This window comes from Lithobates pipiens, unplaced genomic scaffold (assembly GCF_037356315.1).
Source record: "Lithobates pipiens isolate NorthernLeopardFrog02 unplaced genomic scaffold, aLitPip1_a1.2 Scaffold_8, whole genome shotgun sequence".
In the NCBI taxonomy this organism is placed as follows: domain Eukaryota; kingdom Metazoa; phylum Chordata; class Amphibia; order Anura; family Ranidae; genus Lithobates; species Lithobates pipiens.
In genome coordinates this window covers 280,428,852-280,450,163 of record NW_027507903.1, presented here as the reverse complement: position 1 = coordinate 280,450,163, position 21,312 = coordinate 280,428,852, and the positions used below count along the sequence as shown (strand labels likewise).

Below are 21,312 nucleotides of genomic sequence, written 5' to 3'. Positions count from 1 at the left end.
GGCCTCATGCTTGAGAGTACCAGATCTTCCTGTCCTGACTAGAGGTCGACCGATATTGGTTTTTCTCTGGCCGATGGCGATATTTAGAAATCATGGCGGCCGATATATGATTGCCGATTTTATTTATTTTTTTTCGGGCCGGTATGTTAGGCCGCCCCCCCATCATCTCATAAAATCTAGCAGACACCTTTCACACTGGGGCATTTTTCAGGCGCTTTTGGACTAAAAATAGCACCTGTAAAGTGCCTGCAAAACGGCTCCCCTGCAGTCTGTGTGAAAGACAGAGTGCTTTCACACTGAGGAGATGCGCTGGCAGGATGTTAAAAAAAAGTCCTGCAAGCAGCACCTTTGGAGTGGTGTATACCTCCTCCACCACTCCTGCCCATTGATATGAATGGGCACCACTGCCGAAGCGCATGCGATTTGGCAGCGGCGCTTCATGGGCGGATTTAACCTCTTCCTCGGCCGCTAGCTGAGTTATATGCGCCCCACAAGCAGCTGAATAGCACCGCTAAAATGACGGTAAAGCACCGCTAAAACTAGCAGCATTTTACCGTCAATGCCTGCCCGCTCCAGTGTGAAAGCAGCCTTAAGTAATAAGTGATACAGAAAATTTCTTACTTTTAAACATTTATTAAACAAACCTCCAATCAGTTCACTTGTATGTATAATTTAGATTTAAAAAATTTTTTTTTAAATATTAAATAAAAACAGGTAATCAAAATTTTTGGACGAAAAAAATGGTCTAACTTTACTGTTTTAGTTTTTTTTTTTTTTTTTTTTGTTAAATCATTCGTGTATTTTTTCCCAAAAAATTGCGTTTGAAAGACCTCTGCGCAAATGCCGTGTGACATAAAATATTGCAACAATCGCTATTTTATTCCCTAGGATCTCTGCTAAAAAATATATAATTTTTGGGGGGGTCTAAGTGATTTTCTGGCAGAAAATACAGGATTTTTACTTGTAAGCAACAAGCGTCAGAAAAGATTTAGTCTTTAAATGGTTAAACTGAGAACTTCTACACACAGAGCTCTGTTCATTCATAAGTGTAAACATTGTATCTCTTTGCTCTTTTCTTGGCACTGAAGACTCAGGCAGCTTGCATTGACTTCTATTACAGAAGTCATTTGCAAGTCGCGGTAGTTATAATCGGCCTTTTCACGCTGATTAATTAAAAACCGGCAAATATCGGCCGATATATCAGTCGACCTCTAGTCCTGACATTCCAATTGGACACATCAGTGTACTGCAGTATGGCTTAAAGAGGTTGTTAAGCCATGCAACAATCCCCTCTGCTATGTTAATGTCCCCAGTGCATTTGGTTTTTTGTGTGTCTGATTTCAGAGAGGCCAGTGGAGCTCACATGACTGGCCGCCTCTCTCACTTGAGCTGACAGCAAAGCGGGCGGGGCTGAGAAACCGCCACTGACATCAGCCAGGAGGAGGAGAGAGGTGGTCGGTCACGTGGGCCCTCTGAAATCAGGTACACGGCTGCATTTTTTTTTTTAAACAAATGCGCTGGGGACCTTATCTAACATAGCAGAGGGGATTCTTGCAAGCTTTTTGTATTAAGAAAGTAGTAGGATGGGAAGATTGTGAAGTGAACAGAGCTGACAGGCAGGGAGGGTAGGGGGGAAGGAGAACAGAGGGAGACACAGGAGAGCTGCAGATAGCAGCGGATGACGGACGCACATAAACTGACCATGATGTCAGGGCTCAGCAATGATATACTGTGGTCAGTTTGCAGGGGGGAGGGCAGGATCGGCCAGGTATTTCAGATGATATAAAGGGCCAAATTGCACAGCACTGTGCTGTATAACATACTTTAAGATAACAGGATCCACTTCTGGCTGCTGTACTGTAACTGTACTCATGAGACCATATGTTTTACATGTAATCTAATGTTTACAAGAATGACCATGTCCCTGCTAATATTATAGATGCAGTTAGCCAAGTATCTCCCGCAAGCTGCATATTTCCTCCTGAACATAAAGTGGACACTTGTCACCAGAAAAGCAGTAGTGGACCAGTTAGCCAGGTAAGTGGCTGATAAGTTTGTAATGATTTACACGTATTAGGCCATATCAATGTCGGTGCCAATGCACTTATTTGGCTGTGTGCTAAAGTTTGTTTATATCGAGTCCAATAAAATCATATGCATGTACAAAAAAATAACCTGTTAAAATTTTACTAAGCATGCTTTCATATTTTTTAACTGTGGCAATAAAATGAATCCAGGGTAGATTACATAGAAATAATTAATATAAATGCCTCCATGAAATTTTTTTTTGTGTGTGTGCTGTGGTCATGTGACGCTATTTGCCTACTCCACACCACATTGTTCAATAGGTGTGCGGAGCAAGCAGTAAACTCCTCAGTCTGCAGACGTCTGTGTCATGTTAAGTGGCTCTCAGTATAAAGCGTCAATCACTCCTGTGGCTCCACTCTGTTATACTGTCAGCACATGTGGGCGAATAGGAGGGCAGGAGGGGAAGATGCTGCCATAGAAATGGTTCGAGCCTCCCCACAAGGCTATGAACAAAGTCATGTGGGAGTGGCTTGAGGAGGAAAATTGAGGAAGTGAGAAGCCTCCTAAAAGGCAGACGGAGCATGTGCATTGCGAGCGACAGTGCAGTACATAGAGGATCATCTGCTATTTTGTTGCCACTGAGGAGAGGGGAGATCCATGAAAAAAGGCAGGATCAACCAGTCATGTAAAACTAAACGTTATAGCGGTTGTAAACCTCAGACATGAAGTATGTACAAAGCATATCTCTCTATAGTGTGTCATTCTTTCAGACCACAGCATTAAAGGGGTTGTATTATTTATTTTATAACAAACATGTCATACTTGCCTCCCCTGTGCAAGGGTTTTGCACAGAGCGGCCTCGATCCTCCTCTTCTGGGGTCCCTCAGTGACGCTTCTGGCTCCTCCTCTTCTCAAGTGCCCCCACAGAGAGCCGCATTCCATAGGGGATCAGCTTTCCCCTGTATTTCGGACTGTGACACTTACACCTTTTACTGCAGTTGAAGTGATCTTTTATTATAGTAATTTTTTAATAATTTATTTCTTGCTGCAGTGGATTACTGTTTGATGATTATTATTATTTCCTTACACAGAATAGTTCTTGTAGATCATTTCTATTCAATTGTTGTGTATATATGGTTACATTTAAGACGTTTTTCTTCTTCACTAATGTGCGCTGATGGGGCTTCACTAATGATTAGTGCCCTGATTATCATTGTAAATGTCCCCCTGTTAGAGGAAAGCCGGTTATCAACTTTCCCCTCCTCAGACCGTGACAGCGCTGGGGAAAGGAAATGCCAATACCCGGCATTTGTTTACATGTGATCTACACAGCTGATCACATGGTAAAGAGCCAATGTCATTGGCTCTTTACCCTGATCGGTGGGGCACATGATCAGGGAGGGCACACGTGAGCGGCAAGAATGGGAGGACTTCATATGATGTCTTCCCAGAACAAGAGAAGTCCCGCCCAGCCATCATTGTAAAATGGGGCGGGCAGTACTGGGGGCAACCAGGTTGAGCCATTTTTTCAAGGAAGTGGGACTATTGGATAAGTGGAGAGAGAAGAACTTAAGTGTTAAACAATATTCCTGTTTTATAGGGTCTTATTCCGCACTCTCCAGAATAGACATGGCCCTGGGCAATGTGGAAGAGCTACAAAGCGTAAGGAATATAGAATATATGCCTAGAGGGGTATCGGATCATTCACTTTTGAAGGTGTCACTGAGTTTGGGTGGGAAAAGAACACAAGGGGGTTGGAGAATAAGCCTATTCTGGTTTGAATTAATGAAGGATGTAGTTCCACCAAAGTTAAAAGAGTTTATAGAGTTTGATACAGGCACTGCTCCAACCAGTGTAACATGGGACACCCTAAAAGCATTTCTCAGAGGTATCCTGATCCAGCAGGTGGCAAAAATTAAACAAAAGTCTAGGAGCTGGGAGGAAAGTATTAGGAGGTAATTGATAGAAGCAGAGTATAACTATTTAAAAGATCCAACTTTAGAGAAACAGAAAATATGGTTAAATAAACAGCAGGGGTATAAGATGGCAATTAAAAAAAGGGAAGAAAACAGGCTATTATTTCAGAAGCATTTTTTTGGGGAAGGGGTGGGAAGAATGTTGGCCCAACTGGGGAAAACGAATTCCCCCTCATCCGCTATCCCAATGATTAGGACTATGAAAGGGGAAGTCTCTACATGTGGGATGGAGATAGTAGAAGTTTTTGGGGCATTCTATAGGGAATTATACAGCTCACGAGGACAGGGGGTGGAAGGAGAAATGGGTGCTTTCTTGGAGAGTGTGGAGATGTCAACCCTTACCCAAGAGGAGAGGGAAGATTTGGAAGCCCCTATAACCCTAGGCGAATTACAGCAGGCTGTGGCTGGGATTGCTACTCAAAAATCTCCAGGACCAGATGGTCTCCCGGTGGAGACATAAACAATACAGCGAGATTTTGCTCCCAGAGTTGCTTAGGACACTGACAGGGGCAGTGGTCTAGGGGAAATTGCCAGCCTCGATGATGGAGGCAATTATTATTGTGATACCCAAAGAAGGAAAGGACCGTTTAGATGTAGCTTCGTATAGGCCGATATCTTTGCTATGTTCAGATGTCAAAAACTTAGCTAAGGTATTATCCAATAGGCTGAATAAAATCTTCACAAATTGTATACACCCAGACCAAACAGGATTTATTGCGGGACGATCTACTAGCATGAATATTAGAAGGGCATTCCTGAATATCCAGACGCCATCAGAAAATAAGGAGTCAAGAGCTATGGATGTGACCAAGGCTTTTTATAGCCTAGAGTGGGAGTACCTATGGGGCGTCTTGGAGAAATATGGGTTTGGAGCTTCTTTTATTGGATGGATCAAAATGATGTACAGAGCCCCTAGTGCAAAAGTAATAATTAACAACGAATATTCTGAAAAAATAGAAATGAGCAGAGGGACAAGGCAGGGGTGTCCACTGTCTCCCTTGCTTTTTGCACTTGCAATGGAGCCACTGGCAACTGCAGTTAGGTCAAACCCCGGGATAACAGTGTTCCAGAGTAAAGGGGGTGGGGAGGAGACAATCGCATTATATGCAGACGATGTCCTCCTTTTTTTTAGGAGACACCGGTCAATCTCTTAGGAAGGCAATTAAACTAGTAGAAGACTTTGGAAGATTTACGGGGTTAATAATAAACTGGAGGAAGTCAGGTTGACCCTCTTCAGGTTGACTGCGGCTGCGCTGGGGATACCCCAAATGGAGGTGGTAGATGCAATGAAATATCTTGGTATATATTTAACAATAGATCCTAACCAGTATATCAATAAAAATATAATAACATTAATGAGCAAATTTAAACAAAATTGTGATATCTGGAGCTGGCTTCCTTTATTGGTGGCAGGCCGGTGTAGGTTGATTAAGATGATATGGATGCCACAATTGCTATATGCCCTATACAATGCTCCGATTTGGATATGCAAAAAGTGGTTTAAAAAGTTTGAAACTCTTTTTCGGGAGCTGATTTGGAAGAGGGGCCAGGCGAGGATCCAGCTCCAGACGTTACAGTTACCAACAGAAAGAGGGGGATTGGCGGTACCCCACCCTAGGAATTATTATTTGGCAGCGCAGCTGCAGCATCTGGTATGTTGTGATCTTGAGGGGGGAGGAAACTCAAGTGGTAGAATAATGTTGACAGGAGCTCTGCATGACACACTGGTGGATGTGTTGGAGGCAGACTCCTTCCAGTATAAGAAATCTATAACAAATATGCTGAGTAAGGTATGGAAAACAGTAAAAACATTGATGGGATACACAGGCCTGTCAGAGTATACACTTCTGTGGGATAATAGGAATCTACAGGAAGTATTATTAATTGGGAAGATTAACCCCTTCGGAGAGACAGGGCATAACTAGGTTGATCCAATTATATGATGGAAGAACTCTGAAAACATTTTCAGACTTAAAAAAGGAATATAATATTCCGCAACAGACATTCTATAGATATTTACAGCCCCGGCATGCCCTGGTAGCCCAGTTGGATCACCGATACCAGAGTGGGATAAAACCCCCCTGCTCCAGAGGATATTTAAAATAGACAAGTCCAGCGGATTTATATTTACTATATATGGCCAGATATGCAATGGCTCTAATAAGGTCCCTGACTCCCCCCAACAAAAAGAGGAGATGGAAAGAGGTCATAGAGGAAATTTCAGGGGAACAGTGGAGGAGAATAATGAAGTTGGGGCCAATGATATCGGTCTCCCCCTCACAAAAAATATTACACTTGATGTTGGTACACAGGGCCTACTATACTCCCAAGAGGCTGTTTCTGTTCGGAAGCAGAGCAGATGCCAGTTGCCATAGATGTCAAGGGTATGGGGATCTTATACATATGGTATGGAGATGCCCAAAGTTCTTTTGCTACTGGGGGGGAGTTGTTGAAACTATAAATAACATTTTTGGGAGGAGGCTGGAATTAGAGCCTAAACTTTGTGTATTGGGATACAGGAAGGTCCTGGGAGAATGGAAGAGCACCACATTAGCAGTTATACGCTGCTTATTTCAAGCACGAAAATTGATCGCACAGAAATAGCAGTCTGCGAAAGCCACGCTATTGAGTGAATGGATCCAGGTCATCAGTGAACTATTATGGAAAGAGAAGACAGTATATATACAAAGGGGAAACCTTAGAGGGTTTGAGAAAATATGGAGACCCTTGCTGAATGAAATGGGATATCCCATCTGATTAAAAAAACGGAGCAGGAGAAGGTTAGGAGTAAAGACAAAATAAATCAGGTAGACCTAAAATCATAGTGTGAACTACTTAAAGCCATAATAGGAAGCAATAATATTAAGTTGGTAATAGAATATTAACCCAAAGAGGAATGAGGGTCCCAGGGAGGGGGGAAAGATAAAAGATGATGATATAGATTATATATATATATACACAGTGCCTTGCGAAAGTATTCGGCCCCCTTGAACTTTTCAACCTTTTGCCACATTTCAGGCTTCAAACATAAAGATATAACATTTTTATTTTTTGTGAAGAATCACCAAAAAGTGGGACACAATTGTGAAGTGGAACGAAATCTATTGGATTTTTGAAACTTTTTTAACTAATAAAAAAATGAAAAGTGGGGCGTGCAAAATTATTCGGCCCCCTTGCGTTAATACTTTGTAGAGCCACCTTTTGCTGCGATTACAGCTGCAAGTCGCTTGGGGTATGTCTCTATCAGTTTTGCACATCGAGAGACTGAAATTCTTGCCCATTCTTCCTTGCAAAACAGCTCGAGCTCAGTGAGGTTGGATGGAGAGCGTTTGTGAACAGCAGTTTTCAGCTCTTTCCACAGATTCTCGATTGGATTCAGGTCTGGACTTTGACTTGGCCATTCTAACACCTGGATACGTTTATTTGTGAACCATTCCTTTGTAGATTTTGCTGTATGTTTGGGATCATTGTCTTGTTGGAAGATAAATCTCCGTCCCAGTTTCAGGTCTTTTGCAGACTCCAACAGGTTTTCATCCAGAATGGTCCTGTATTTGGCTGCATCCATCTTCCCCTCAATTTTAACCATCTTCCCTGTACCTGCTGAAGAAAAGCAGGCCCAAACCATGATGCTGCCACCACCATGTTTGACAGTGGGGATGGTGTGTTGAGGGTGATGAGCTGTGTTGCTTTTACGCCAAACATATCGTTTTGCATTGTGGGCAAAAAGTTTGATTTTGGTTTCATCTGACCAGAGCACCTTCTTCCACATGTTTGGTGTGTCTCCCAGGTGGCTTGTGGCAAACTTTAGACGAGACTTTTTATGGATATCTTTGAGAAATGGCTTTCTTCTTGCCACTCTTCCATAAAGGCCAGATTTGTGCAGTGTACGACTGATTGTTGTCCTATGGACAGACTCTCCCACCTCAGCTGTAGTTCTCTGCAGTTCATCCAGAGTGATCATGGGCCTCTTGGCTGCATCTCTGATCAGTCTTCTCCTTGTCTGAGCTGAAAGTTTAGAGGGACGGCCAGGTCTTGGTAGATTTGCAGTGGTCTGATACTCCTTCCATTTCAAAATGATCGCTTGCACAGTGCTCCTTGGGATGTTTAAAGCTTGGGAAATCTTTTTGTATCCAAATCTGTCTTTAAACTTCTCCACAACAGTATTACGGACCTGCCTGGTGTGTTCCTTGGTCTTCATGATTCTCTCTGCGCTTTCAACAGAACCCTGAGACTATCACAGAGCAGGTGCATTTATACAGAGACTTGATTACACACAGGTGGATTCTATTTATCACCATCAGTCATTTAGGACAACATTGGATCATTCAGAGATCCTCGCTGAACTTCTGAAGTGAGTTTGCTGCACTGAAAGTAAAGGGGCCGAATAATTTTGCATGCATCATTTTTCAGTTTTTTATTCGCTAAAAAAGTTTAAAATATCCAATAGATTTCGTTCCACTTCATAATTGTGTCTCACTTGTTGGTGATTCTTCACAAAAAATTAAAATTTTATATCTTTATGTTTGAAGCCTGAAATGTGGCAAAAGGTTGAAAAGTTCAAGGGGGCCGAATAATTTCGCAAGGCACTGTGTATGTGTGTATGTATGTATATGTATATAGAGATATAGATATATATTCTGTTCTATATATATATATATATATATATATATATATATATATATATATATATATATATATATATAATATTCTATTCTATATATATATATAAGCACGGGACAAAGGAAATGAGAATTTACTGAAAGACAATATGACAGTAACAATATGTTATATGATTTTATGTAGTTTTGTATTATGATTTGTATGAAGGAAGAAAAGTTAAGCAAAAATTAAATATGGGGGGAAAAAAAATTGGGGCGGGCGGGAACCTGTTAATAACACTTTAAGCACTTTTACACTTATTGACAAATATTTCCTTTATATGTGATGACATATATTTATTTTGTCACTGAACTAGAATTCCACACCCAGCTCTTTAGTAAAGACCACTGCTACTGACCACAGTGTTATTGGAACGAAGATAACCTTAACAGAGAAGCAAGCACTTTCCAGTGGAACTGTAGAATTAAATGGCAAATTACAAGACTCACCTGGGACTAACGCAGCAGGTAAGAATAAAGTATTGGTATGTTCCATGTGCAAACGTTAGTCTTCTATAAGGTTTCCGTAATAAATACAGATTGAATTTAAATTTCATCTTGCATATGTTGTATAAAATTGATATTCAATATTCCTGAGTAAAAAGTGTAAGGGTATCAGATCCAGAGATTCAATATCATTCTTTTGTGACCATGGCTTGGCGTGAACCATAGATCTAAAAAGGTTTTACATTGCGTTGTAAATGGTCAGTTTGATCTAGTGGATCCAAAAACGCATTTAATGGGTTGTCATTTACTTTGTGTCCTAGGTCCTCATACATCATCTAATTTGAATGATGTGCATGCCTTGGACATAGGAATTTTAACACCTGAGGTTTCAGCATCCTGCATTGTCTCCAGTGCACAATCTATGGTAACCCAGCAGCGCATTAAAAATGAGACATCACGTACAAATGGGGCACTTGTTAGAGATGAAACTTCACAAACTACACTCAGTACACAACGTGAAGGTTTGAAATGAGTTTCACATACTGTATTCTCAGCCATTTGTCTGTCAAAGCAGTTGAATTGAAGGGTGGACATTAACATTGCATGCATATTGAAATGTGTATGAAGGTACAAAGTAAAAATGTTTGCATGACCGATCAGTATTTACAGTTAACAGTGTTCAGCTCATCAGCTATCAAAGTTAATGTAAAATGTTTGTTTTTATCACCCCAAGCAGATGAACATTACATTGTCATACCACCTGCAGATGTTAAATGAAATATTATTACATGTCATTGGCTGTTACAGCAATGGTCACCTCCACAGAAATGTTATTTTAATGGTAATTAGGTTTTTCTGGCTCATGGGATAGGCGATGAATTGAATAATTATAAGACTAGACTAGCATTCATCAATATAGAAACCAAATATACTCTATAGGAGGTTTGGTAATAAATGATAATAATCCTGGATACACCTATGCATTGAAAACACATATTAATGCTGTTCTACAAAGAGCATGGCCACCAATCTGTATACATCTTGTATCTGATTAAAGTACAGTACTGTATAATGTCTAAGATATAAGGGATTAAATGTACCTCAAACTGAAATATCAGATATGGACTGACCCTTGGATAGGCCATATTCTCCTCGCCTCCTATGCATTTTTTTTTCGAGTTTCTAGAAACAAAGGGGAATGTGCTTTAAAGAATTAGTTCACCTTTAAAAAAAACAAATAATAATAAAATAAAAAAAAGTACATTTTTTTTTTAACTAGGAGTCTGGAAAGCATTGCATTCATGGTCAGCAGATCAGGGGTGTCACACAGGACTCCTGCAGACTTGTCAGTATATCTATCTGCTCATATCTCGCGAAGAGAGAATATCCTCTGCTTGCTGTCACTAAATGCAGCGCATCAGGGAGATGTTGCAGGAGTGAAAACATGTTACATGTTCCACCCTAAAAATGGGTGGAACATGTAACATGTTCCCAAAGGTGAACGTAATATACAGTGCCTTGAAAAAGTATTCACACCCCTTGACATTTTTCACATTTTGTCATAGTACAACCAAAAAAACGTAAATATATTTTATTGGTATTGCAAACCTCTAGATGTGCAAAGCTGGTAGAGACCTACCCAAAAAGACTTGCAGCTGTAATTGCAACAAAAGGTGGTTCTACAAAGTATTGACTCAGGGGGCTCAATACAAATGCACGCCACACTTTTCACATATTTGTGAATGAGGGGTTAAAAACATATTTATTTGTAAAAAAGAAAATTGAAAACCATTTATCATTTTCCTTCCACTTCACAACTATGTGCCACTTTGTGTTGGTCTATTACATAAAATCCCAATAAAATACATTTACGTGTTTGGTTGTAACAGACAAAATGTGGAAAATTGCAAGGGGTATGAATACTTTTTCAAGCCACTGTATGTTGTAAATAATGCTGAAGGGGCCCACAGTCACTGTATGTATGCATTTGGTACACCAAAAAATATCCAGTACAGACTGAAGTTTGGTTCACTTTATTTTTGTATTTTATTATATACAAGTAAGTTCAACTGTTATTAACAATTTTTTACTGAGACATTTTTCTTTATAGCTACAGGCTCCACATCGGCTTCACATACAAGTGAGAAAGTGATGTCCCAGTCAAAGAACTCGCTAGTAAGTTTTACCTGTTAACAATAGAGAATCAAGTACACATCAGTATATAAAACTATTGTTTTGACTCTTTAGGCCGGGTTCACACCGCTGCGATGCGGGAACGCCGCGAATCCGCGGCGTTTTCCCGCATCGCACACCTCCCGCCGGCAGTTCACACTGCCCTATGCGGACGGCTGGGAGTGTCAATGTTATGTTAATGACACCCCCAGATCCGTCCGCATATCGCAGTGCGATCTGCCGACTCGCACAGGAATCGGATCGCATGGTGTGAACCCCCATGCGATCCGATTCTGTTGCGGACCCAAAAAAGGGTCCCGTGCGAGTTTGCTGCGGGAGCGCTGCGAATTCAGCCATACTATCTGTATGGCTGTACTCGCATTGCTACGGAGATCGGATGTGATTTGCTGTGCGAATCACATCCGGATCTCCCCCCGCAGCAGTGTGAACCCAGCCTTAAGGCAAAATGTATTTAAATTGAATCCAGCATTACTGGTCACTGATACACTGGAGAATTAAAAAAAAGTTTGATCATTTTTGCTCCTGCATTCTGGAGAATATGCCAATTTGCATAACACGTGCATGCATCGCTTCCTAGAAATGGATAATAACACTTCTAATGTGTAAACTGACTTTTTACTTTGCTGACAGGCAAATGGGCAGGTTACAGAAAAGTCCGCAGTAAAGAATGGCCAGAGGAAGTGGTATGATGTTGGGATCTTCCAAACCAATAGTGCTGTGGTCAGTCACTTCTTTGTGCTTCCAGAAGCGAACCAGGGCACTTCAGGAAAGGTAGTGTGTCTACATCAGATGTGTACAGTTTCTGTCTTTTAAGTTAGGTGTATATCTCTAAGGCTTATTAGCAGTGTTAATTTTGTCAACAAAAATATTTTCAGCATCGTTTTCGTCAGATGCATGTTTTCAGTGAGGAAAACGAAAAAATTAAAATTAGAGTTAAGTCAATTGATGAAAACTAGGATGAAAATCAATTTCAATTTTCATTTAGTCGCCTAAAATCGATTTGGTTTAGTTAAATTGTGATGCATTATTTAAGTATTTCTTTAGAATTGCCAAACTCATTATATATTCCAGGAGTAAAAATCTAATAATATGTTATTTATGGTATTAAGGTTTGAACGTGCACTACAGACACAGATTTAGCCATTGTAATAAATGTCTTTATAAATAAAACCAAATTTCATAAACAAAAATATAACTTTTTGACAAACAAAAGTACAACTTAAAAAAAAAAACAACTGTACAAATGATTGGCTGTACTGCTAGGCTGCAAGTGGGGATAGGGAAGTAAATGGGAGCGAGGGAGTGCACAGGGCAGAGAACTGGACAGTCTGGGGAGGATGTTATTTTACATAGTGCTAAGCATTGCTACCTTGCTGGGAGGGAAAACACTCAGTCACATCCAGACTGACACAAATCCGACAGAGGCGTTCCTCTTGTTTGGTTTGCAGGGAATTGTTCCAGAACTCCCAGACAGCAGGCAGACAGAGGGAGCCTGCATCTCTTAGCCAGTACTGCTTTCCAATAGAGTCGGGGTGAAGGGGCTTTAACAAACAGGTGGAGCTCCAAGGAAAGCAGGTACTGGAAATTTAAGTTGACTAAAATACACTGCAGATTTTAGTCTACTAAAATATGACTTAAACTAAAACAATTTAGATGAGTAAAATGACTAAAACTAATATGGCATTTTAGTCAAAAGACTATGTCTAAAACTAAATCGAAATTTGACGTCAAAATTAACAGTGCTTGTCAGTCATATTTTATATATGGCAGTCTAAAACTGTTAAATGCAGAGTAGTTATTGTTTGTGCGTGTGTGTGTTTTTTTTTTTTTTTTTTTTAGATTGTATTGCCATTATACAATCTAAGGTCATACAGTAAAATGCATGCACACACAGTTTTGTTTCATTACTAAAGCTGGAGAGTGCAAAACCAGGCTCACTTCTGTGCAGAAACCAATCAGCTTCCAGGTTTTATTGCTAAAGCTTAAAGGGGTTGTAAAGGCAGAAGGTTTTTTTATCTTAATGCATTCTATGCATTAACCACTTTCAGACCGGACCATTTTGCTGGTCAAAGACCAGACCACTTTTTGCGATTCGGCACTGACAATTGCGCGGTCGTGCGACGTGGCTCCCAAACAAAATTGACGTCCTTTTTTTCCCACAAATAGAGCTTTCTTTTGGTGGTATTTGATCACCCCTGCGGTTTTTATTTTTTGCGCTATAAACAAAAATAGAGCGACAATTTTGAAAAAAACACATTATTTTTTACTTTTTGTTATAATAAATATCCCCCAAAAATATATAAAAAAACATTTTTTTCCCTCAATTTAGGCCGATACGTATTCTTCTACATATTTTTGGTAAAAAAAATCGCAATAAGCGATTATTGATTGGTTTGCGCAAAAGTTATAGCGTTTACAAAATAGGGATAGTTTTATAGCATTTTTATTAATAATTTTTTATTATTTTTTTTTTTACTAGTAATGGCGGCGATCTGCGATTTTTATTGTGACTGCGACATTGTCGGGGACCCATCGGACATTTTTGACACATTTTTGGGACCATTGTCATTTATACAGTAATCACTGCTATATAAATGCAGTGATTCCTGTGTAAATGACACTGGCAGTGAAAGGGTTAACCAGTGGGTGGCAGTGTAGGGGTTAAGTGTTCCTAGGGGTGTGTTACTAACTGTGGGGGGGTTGGGCTTTCATTTAGTGTACACTGATCTCTGCTCCAATCACATGGAGCAGAGATCAGCGTCACTAGTTGCTAGGCAGAATGGAAAAATGTTGTTTATACAGCATTTCCTCCATTCGGCCGCTCCGTGAGACGACCGGACTCACGGGGGTCCCGACCAGCGCTCCCGATGGCAGGGCGGCATCGAATATTGGACGTACATGTACGCCAATATGCCTGCCCGTGCCATTCTGTCGACGTACATCGTCGTGCGCTGGTCGGGAAGTGGTTAAGATAAAAAGCCTTGTGTATGCAGCTGCCCCCTCAGCCCCCCTAACACTTATCTGAGGTCCCTCTCTGTCTAGTGATGTCCACGAGTGTCTCAACCGTCCGAGATTCTCCTTCCTGATTGGCTGAGACACAGAAGCGGAGACATTGGCCCCCGCTGCTGTCAGTCAAAGTCAGCTAGCCAATCAGGGAAGAAAGGGGTCAGGGCTCTGTGTCTGAATGGACACATGGAGCTGTGACTCGGCTCGGATGCCCCCATAGCAAGCTGCTTTCTGTGAAGGCATTGAAGAGGAGGGAGAGGCCAGGATCACAGAAGAGGGACCCAAGAAGAGGAGGATCCAGGCTGCTCTGTGCAAATCCACTGCAACAGAGCAGGTAAGTATAACGTGTTTATTATTTTTATAGGAAAAAAAAACCAAGCCTTTACAATTATGTTAATTGAACAAGCGGAGGTTAGAGGTTGATTGGTTTCTATGCAGAAGTAAGTCTGATTTTGCACTCTCCAGCTTTAGTAAATAAACCCCATAGTGCACTCTACACATATAAGAATTTAAGATAACATAACACAGCCACCCAGTGACATTTAAAAACAACATATACATAAAACAATAGATCTTAAAATGTAAGTCATGTCCCCACCCCATCCCATACTTTTAAATTTGTTAAATGTAAACTAAAAGACCAAATATGCAATCACATTCTAACAACAGAAAAACTCTTGATTTTCTTCCTCAGGATGCTGATGCGCCTTGCTACACTTTGTTAAAGAAACATGGACTCAGTCCCGGCAGTGTGTACAGGTTTAGAGTTGCTGCAATTAATGGCTATGGAATTGGTTCCTTCAGTAAAATTTGTGAGTTTAAGACTTGCATTCCTGGATTTCCTGGAGCTCCATCATCTGTAAAAGTCACCAAGGTGAGACTTGAGACTCTAAGAAAATACTTGCAAAAATGGAACAAAATGTATTCAGACCACACATGAAAAATGATTTGTTAGTTCACGATAGCCTACAACGTTTACTAAGTATATAATATTTTGTTTAGCAAACCTACCTTGACATAAGGGTACCCAGTCCCTTTTACAGTACATTACAATATGGTGTCTAATAATTCATAGACCGTTATCTCACTGAGTACAACAGAAGGCGAGACATATGCCTGTGTTAGAATACATCACTGGCATGTGAAAACTGCCCTATTTCTCTTCTGTTTCCTTTTTTCATTAAAGTCAACTTTTACTTGAAGTGTTTGCTCCATTTTTTCATAAACACATGGATTCTTCCCACAGTCATTGCTGTCTCTTACATAATCACTAAGTTAATGGATATAATACAAAAGGAAATGTAAAAAGTAAATAAAGAAAATGTAACGTTTATGATGGCAGATTAATCCCCGCTGGTCTGTAGCAACGCAGCATTCCACTGGGAACACAATGGGGGGTGTAAAAAGGAGACGGCCTGAGGAAGTTGTTCTCAACTATAGCTTGGAAGATGGGGTCTAATGCTGTTTGCTGGATCAGATGTACCATTATGCACAGTAGGTCTGAGGCAAGGAGGCATATTTTTTTTTTCTCAGTGTGGTTTTAATTGGCCACACTTGTTTTTTCCTATCAACTCTAAAAATGCAGTAATTTTCACTCATCTTTTTATGCATCGGCAGAGTATTCTAAGCCAGGTTAGGACCAATAAAACCAGAAAATGCTCTAGAAAAATAAGGCAATCCTAGCAGAGTAGTGTTGCATTAGCCACTTAAGTTTTTGTATACATATTCCAATGATGGAACTCCTGCCCTGGCAGTTAGTAAAAGCTTCAGCAGAAAATCAGATTGGCCTCCCAGGAATAGGACCTAGGTGCCAGATCAATCTCATCCTTCATGAGCCATTTGGATCTTTTACATGTTCAGAGAGCCTCTCCATCTTCCTCTTTGTAGTTGTAGTGTGGGGCTTCTGATCCACTCAGGTTGCACTGGTCCTATCTATCCCCACAAGCTTAAGAGACGTTTCTTCCATTGCATTGCCACTGTAGATTGCACCTCATTTGCTTGATTGAAAGCTTTCCTAAAGAATTGAGTCTTGTTATCTAATGCAACTTGTGTAATTAATTATTTCAGAGTGCAGACTGTGTCCATATTTCATGGGAAACACCTTCTTCACCAACGGGAAACATTTTAGAATATTCTGCCTTCTTAGCTATACGTACTTCACTTCCTGAGGCTCAGAACCAGCTGGCATTCATGAAGATTTACAGTGGTGTGAAGACATCCTGCACTGTAACCTCTGCTCAGCTGGCAAACGCTCACGTTGACTGCAGCTCCCGACCTGCTGTTGTTTTCAGGATTTCTGCAAAGAATGAAAAGGGTTATGGACCAGCTATACAAGTGCGCTGGCTTCAAGGTAAGCACAGGAACAATTGTTATATGAACATTATGCTGCCATCTTCAGATGAATGGACAGTGGCCAAAAAATGGCAGGAATGCCTTGCAAAGGGGCTGCCTTGGTCTTTAAAGATTCCTCAGATAAGGGATTAGAAGGTCTCGTCTAAGTTTGCTCTCTGGTAGCAGTGATTCTACAGCCTGCAAAATCTGCAGTGGGAATTTTGCAAGCCCTGAGTGAAGCATATGCCCTGTTCCCGAGACTCTGATCTGAAATATCCTGTCTTCAGGCAGCTCCTGTTAGACAATCTAAGAGCCTTGAGCTTCAGGGTTTATTCCTAGGAACAATCCATACATTTGCTTTCTAGAGTGAGCAGCAGGGCTTTCCAAATAAGATGGATCTTATGCCTCAAGTGTTGGTTGGTAGAACTTCTCTCCATGAAGCAAATTGAGTGGCTGCCCTTTGAGGGCGATCACTGGTTCACCTAAGGAGAAGGCAAAGGTGACACCAGTGGAACCTTCAAAATTCAAGAAGAGTTCCTTTCATAAGCAACAACCCTTGTGTTCCAAGCAGGAAAAACTGAACTCCCAAATCCTCTCCTTCTGGAGGCAAAACCTCCTCACAGTGAAGGGGCGCCCTGCACTTGAGGGGGGGTGCTTATGGGCCTTCATAGCCTCCTGGAGCCAGGAAGTAACAGATGACTGGGTCTGCAGCGTGGTATCCAGAGGCTCTATACTGGAGCTTTTACTTCTTCCCCCTCCACTCTTTATGCGCTCAAGGATATCTTCGGATCCTGGAAAGACTGTTGTACCAGAGGGTCATCACTCCTTGCCGGCTGGACAGAGATCTCACAACTTTTATTGCAACCTGTTAACGGTTCCCAAGCCAGAGTCATCTGGCCTATTCTGGATCTCAAGGGTGTTAACAAGTACAGAAATTCAGGATTGAGTCCACCTGATCTGTGATTGCTTTGCTCTATTAGGGCACTCCCTAGTGGCAGTTGATATCAAGGATGTTTATCTTTACATCCCAGTTTTGCTGCCATTTGCAGTGGTAGATTGACACTATCCATTTGTGGCATTACCTTTTGACCTGTCCACAGCACCAAGAGTGTGGGCTCCAGTTCTCGGGTTGGTGAGGATTAGAGATATTGCCACTGGGAGATAGCTGGATGACCTACTGCTCAGGGAGCATTTGACATGAAAACTGACTTCACGTGTCCAGCAGACATTACTAAAAGTCCTAGAGCTGTTCGACTGGGTGCTAAACATCCAGAAGTCAGCGTTGCTTATAACGCAACGTCTGCAGTACCTAATCTTGGTGCTTAATATGGAGCAGTGCTGCATCCACAAAAAAAATGCCCAGGTAGAGTCCCTGAAAAAGTCCCTCAATTCAGACCTGCATCAAGGTGTTGGGGAAAATGGTAGCTGCCTTTGATGCAATCCCCTATGCCCAGTCTCATTCCTGAGCTCTACAGTTTGGTATTCTGCCAGTATGGGATAGACATCAGGAGTCCTTGAATCTACATATGCATCTGATTGCAAAAACAGGCTGACTCTGGACTGGTGGATATCCACACAGATGCTGAATACTGGGAAATCCCTCCTTCCAATGATTTGAAAGATCATGATGATGCTTGTCAGCCTGTTGTGCCAGGAAGGAGTTATGGAGAACCTATCTCCAACCTTCTACCTTCAGGGGTTTCCCACCAGGGTGCAGTTGGACAATGCCATGACTGCATGCATTGACTGTCAAGGAAGGGACCTGAAGTCGCAGACCTGATCTTCTCTTGGGCAGAATGTTCCAGCCCTCTCGCTATGCACATTACTGGCATGGAAAATTGGCGGGAGAATTTTCTTATCAATCAATAGATTAACCAGGAGAATGACCACCTGACCTGAAAGTGTTTGCAAAGATTTGACTGTGGTAGCGGTGCCAGATTTGGAGGTCTTGACATCCAACTAGACGGATTTGTTTGCCATACCAGGGATTCTCAAGCAAGAGATACCCTTGTGACTTAGGATCAGTTTTCCCTGATCTATGCCTTCCCTTCACTGCAGCTTCCTCGCCTATTGTGGAGGGCATTCTGGCATTAGTGCCTGCCTGGCCAAAAATAATGCAGACATAAATCTCGAAAGACAAGCTACTGACTCTTCCAGATTGACCAGATTTACTGTTGCAGTGTCCAATCTTCCATCCTGCTTTATGGTCGCTGGCTTGAACAGCATGGCTGTTTAAACCCAAATTCTGAGGGATAGGGGTGTTTCTGTCTATCCCTACCCTCCTTAAGGCTATAAATTGACCTCCAGGTGGGTGTACCATTGTACATTATGGTGTTTTATTTTTTAATGGAAAAAAAAACTAATATTTTTTCAGACTTTGCTTAAAGATATATATGCTAAATTTCAAGAAGATTGGACAATATTTAGAGGTTGCACACTTGATCTGTTTTGTAAAAGTAGGCAAAAAAATTTTTTTCAATGTTAATTACTTTTATTGTTAGAACTAGAAATCGCAAACTTAAAATACTATTAAAACGATACACTAAGATTAATAGGTAATATGATAGGAAAAATATGTGTTATAGTAATCAACTTTAAACGATGCAATCCCTTGTATTCTGTCACGCCGTGGATCCCAAACAATTCTAAGAACGTCTTTGTTTTATTAGTAACGAAATGGCTCAGGTCTTTTCCTTCAAAAACCATGTTTTTACCCTCTAATCGTTTCAATTCGTTTTTCTTTGCAGATTTGGTTTCTAAACTTTTAGTCATATTTTCCTTAACAGCCTTAGTAATACGTTCGTCCAAAAAGCCAATCGTACGTTTGTTTCTGACAGATACCAAAGGTGTCTCTTAGCAACTGTGAGAGCACATTTTTTGACGTCTGCATCTGGGTAAGTGCTCAAAAGCTGTAGCATATCCAAATCAATCTTTGGAGCCATAGACTTACAATTGCCACATGCCAAAAGCGAACATATATGAGGCTGACAAAATGTGCAACCCGTTTCATTCCTTCCAATTGTCATTGAGGAATGTTTACTGTTTCACTGTTTAGTGAAGAGGACAATTTTAAGTGCATATATTGCCTTTTCCATCCACCTTGCTTGATGCCGTATCCCTGAGATCCTGAAACTGAAGTTGTTTTTAGACCAACCTCCTAGGTACAGGAGTGAGAGTTGTAATAATTCTTTGTAGTTTTCTCTTGGATGACTTCAGTCTTTTAGAACATTTTGGATGTAGTTAACCATTTTTACTCATTGTTCTTCTAGAAAGCCTTGAACGGGACTTTCTTCATCCAGCATTGTTGTATATGACTTCTTATCAAGTGAAGCCCACAGACTTTGCTTTGATAAAAGTGATCAATATGTTGTAATAATTCTTTGTAGTTTTCTCTTGGATGACTTCTGTCTTTTAAAACATTTTGGATGTAGTTAACCATTTTCACTCGTTGTTCTTCTAGAAAGCCTTGAATAGGACTTTCTTCATCCAGCATTGTTGTATATGTATGGCTTTTTATCAAGTGAAGCCCACAGACTTTGCTTTGATAAAAGTGATCAATGTGTGCAACCCCTAAATATTATCCAATCTTCTTGAAATTTGGCATATATATCTTTTACATCACTGAGACTTGGGGCGTAAGCAAAGTCATATGAAAATCACATCTTTGGAAAATTGAAACACCCTATTGTACATGGAAGGCTTACTTCGCCTGGTGTGAGGCTTGTAAGTTTCATCCTCAACAGTATGTTGTTAGGTGCATTTTGGCTTTTCTGCAGTCTGGTGTGGGGAATGTTTCTGGCTCCTACCATGTCTCATTTTTTGTTGAAAACCTTTGTGCAGGATGCCTGCGCGGCCCCCGTTGTCTCCATCAGACTTTAACTTGGTGTTGTCTGTTTTGCAGGCTTCTCCATTTGAACCTCTGCAAGAGATTCCATTGTCGCTCCTTTGTTCCTCCTTGTGGTGCGTCATCGCTATAGGTTCCATCAGTTTAAATTAGTTTGTCTTGGAGAACCTAGTGGGAGGAGGATACTGCTTGCTTCCAAAATAATGGAATGCATGCCTTGGCTGCATTAGGCACATGTAACAATAGGGAGCACTTGTAGCGTTTCAGTGACATTTGGGGTTAGATGTAACAGAAAGGCGGCATTGTCGTCCGGCATCTGAATGTAAATTCAAGATCCGATATTTAACCCGAAATTAGATCTCTTTGAGACTTTCACAGGACCAGACGATGTGGAGCATTGAGCCTTCCTCCCTCTGGCATCTCCAGCACAATGAGGAGCTCTGTGGGAAAAGTTTATTTAAGGTTTTGGGGACTATGTACCATCTAGTTAAAAATTTTCATTCCACAGACGTGTGCAGTTTTTAAAGCATGACATGTTTGGTATCTTTTTTTATTTTCATTTACCTATGTATCTTTTTATTCTGTGCAACATCATCTTTTATATTTTAGCAAAAATAGGTATTATATTGTGTTTCTGTGCATGCAAATTCATTTTAAAATAAATTAAATAAATTGCATTTAAAAAAATGGCTGCACAAATATCGTGTGTGACGTAAAAAACCACCATGGCCTTTGCTGCAAAAAATGTATATAATGTTGGGGGTGGGGGCGGCGTTTTAAAGTAATTTTCTAGCAAAAAGATGCCGATATTTACATGTACAGTAGATAT

At 40.8% G+C, this 21,312-nt stretch overlaps 1 protein-coding gene across 3 annotated transcripts in view; it reads left to right on the top strand.

Annotated features, from left to right (window-relative positions):
* HCFC2 (host cell factor C2) overlaps positions 1 to 21,312 on the top strand; it is a 74,377-nt gene that overhangs the window by 38,774 nt on the left and 14,291 nt on the right. For 2 of the 3 annotated variants that reach the window (XM_077472121.1, XM_077472120.1), the window contains exons 9-15: positions 1,940 to 2,037; positions 8,980 to 9,130; positions 9,430 to 9,630; positions 11,220 to 11,284; positions 11,933 to 12,073; positions 15,003 to 15,182; positions 16,376 to 16,658. In XM_077472121.1, coding sequence (XP_077328247.1) covers positions 1,940 to 2,037; positions 8,980 to 9,130; positions 9,430 to 9,630; positions 11,220 to 11,284; positions 11,933 to 12,073; positions 15,003 to 15,182; positions 16,376 to 16,658 — 1,119 coding nt within the window. The remainder of the gene's footprint in view (positions 1 to 1,939; positions 2,038 to 8,979; positions 9,131 to 9,429; positions 9,631 to 11,219; positions 11,285 to 11,932; positions 12,074 to 15,002; positions 15,183 to 16,375; positions 16,659 to 21,312) is intronic. The other variant, XM_077472122.1, reaches the window with a different exon arrangement.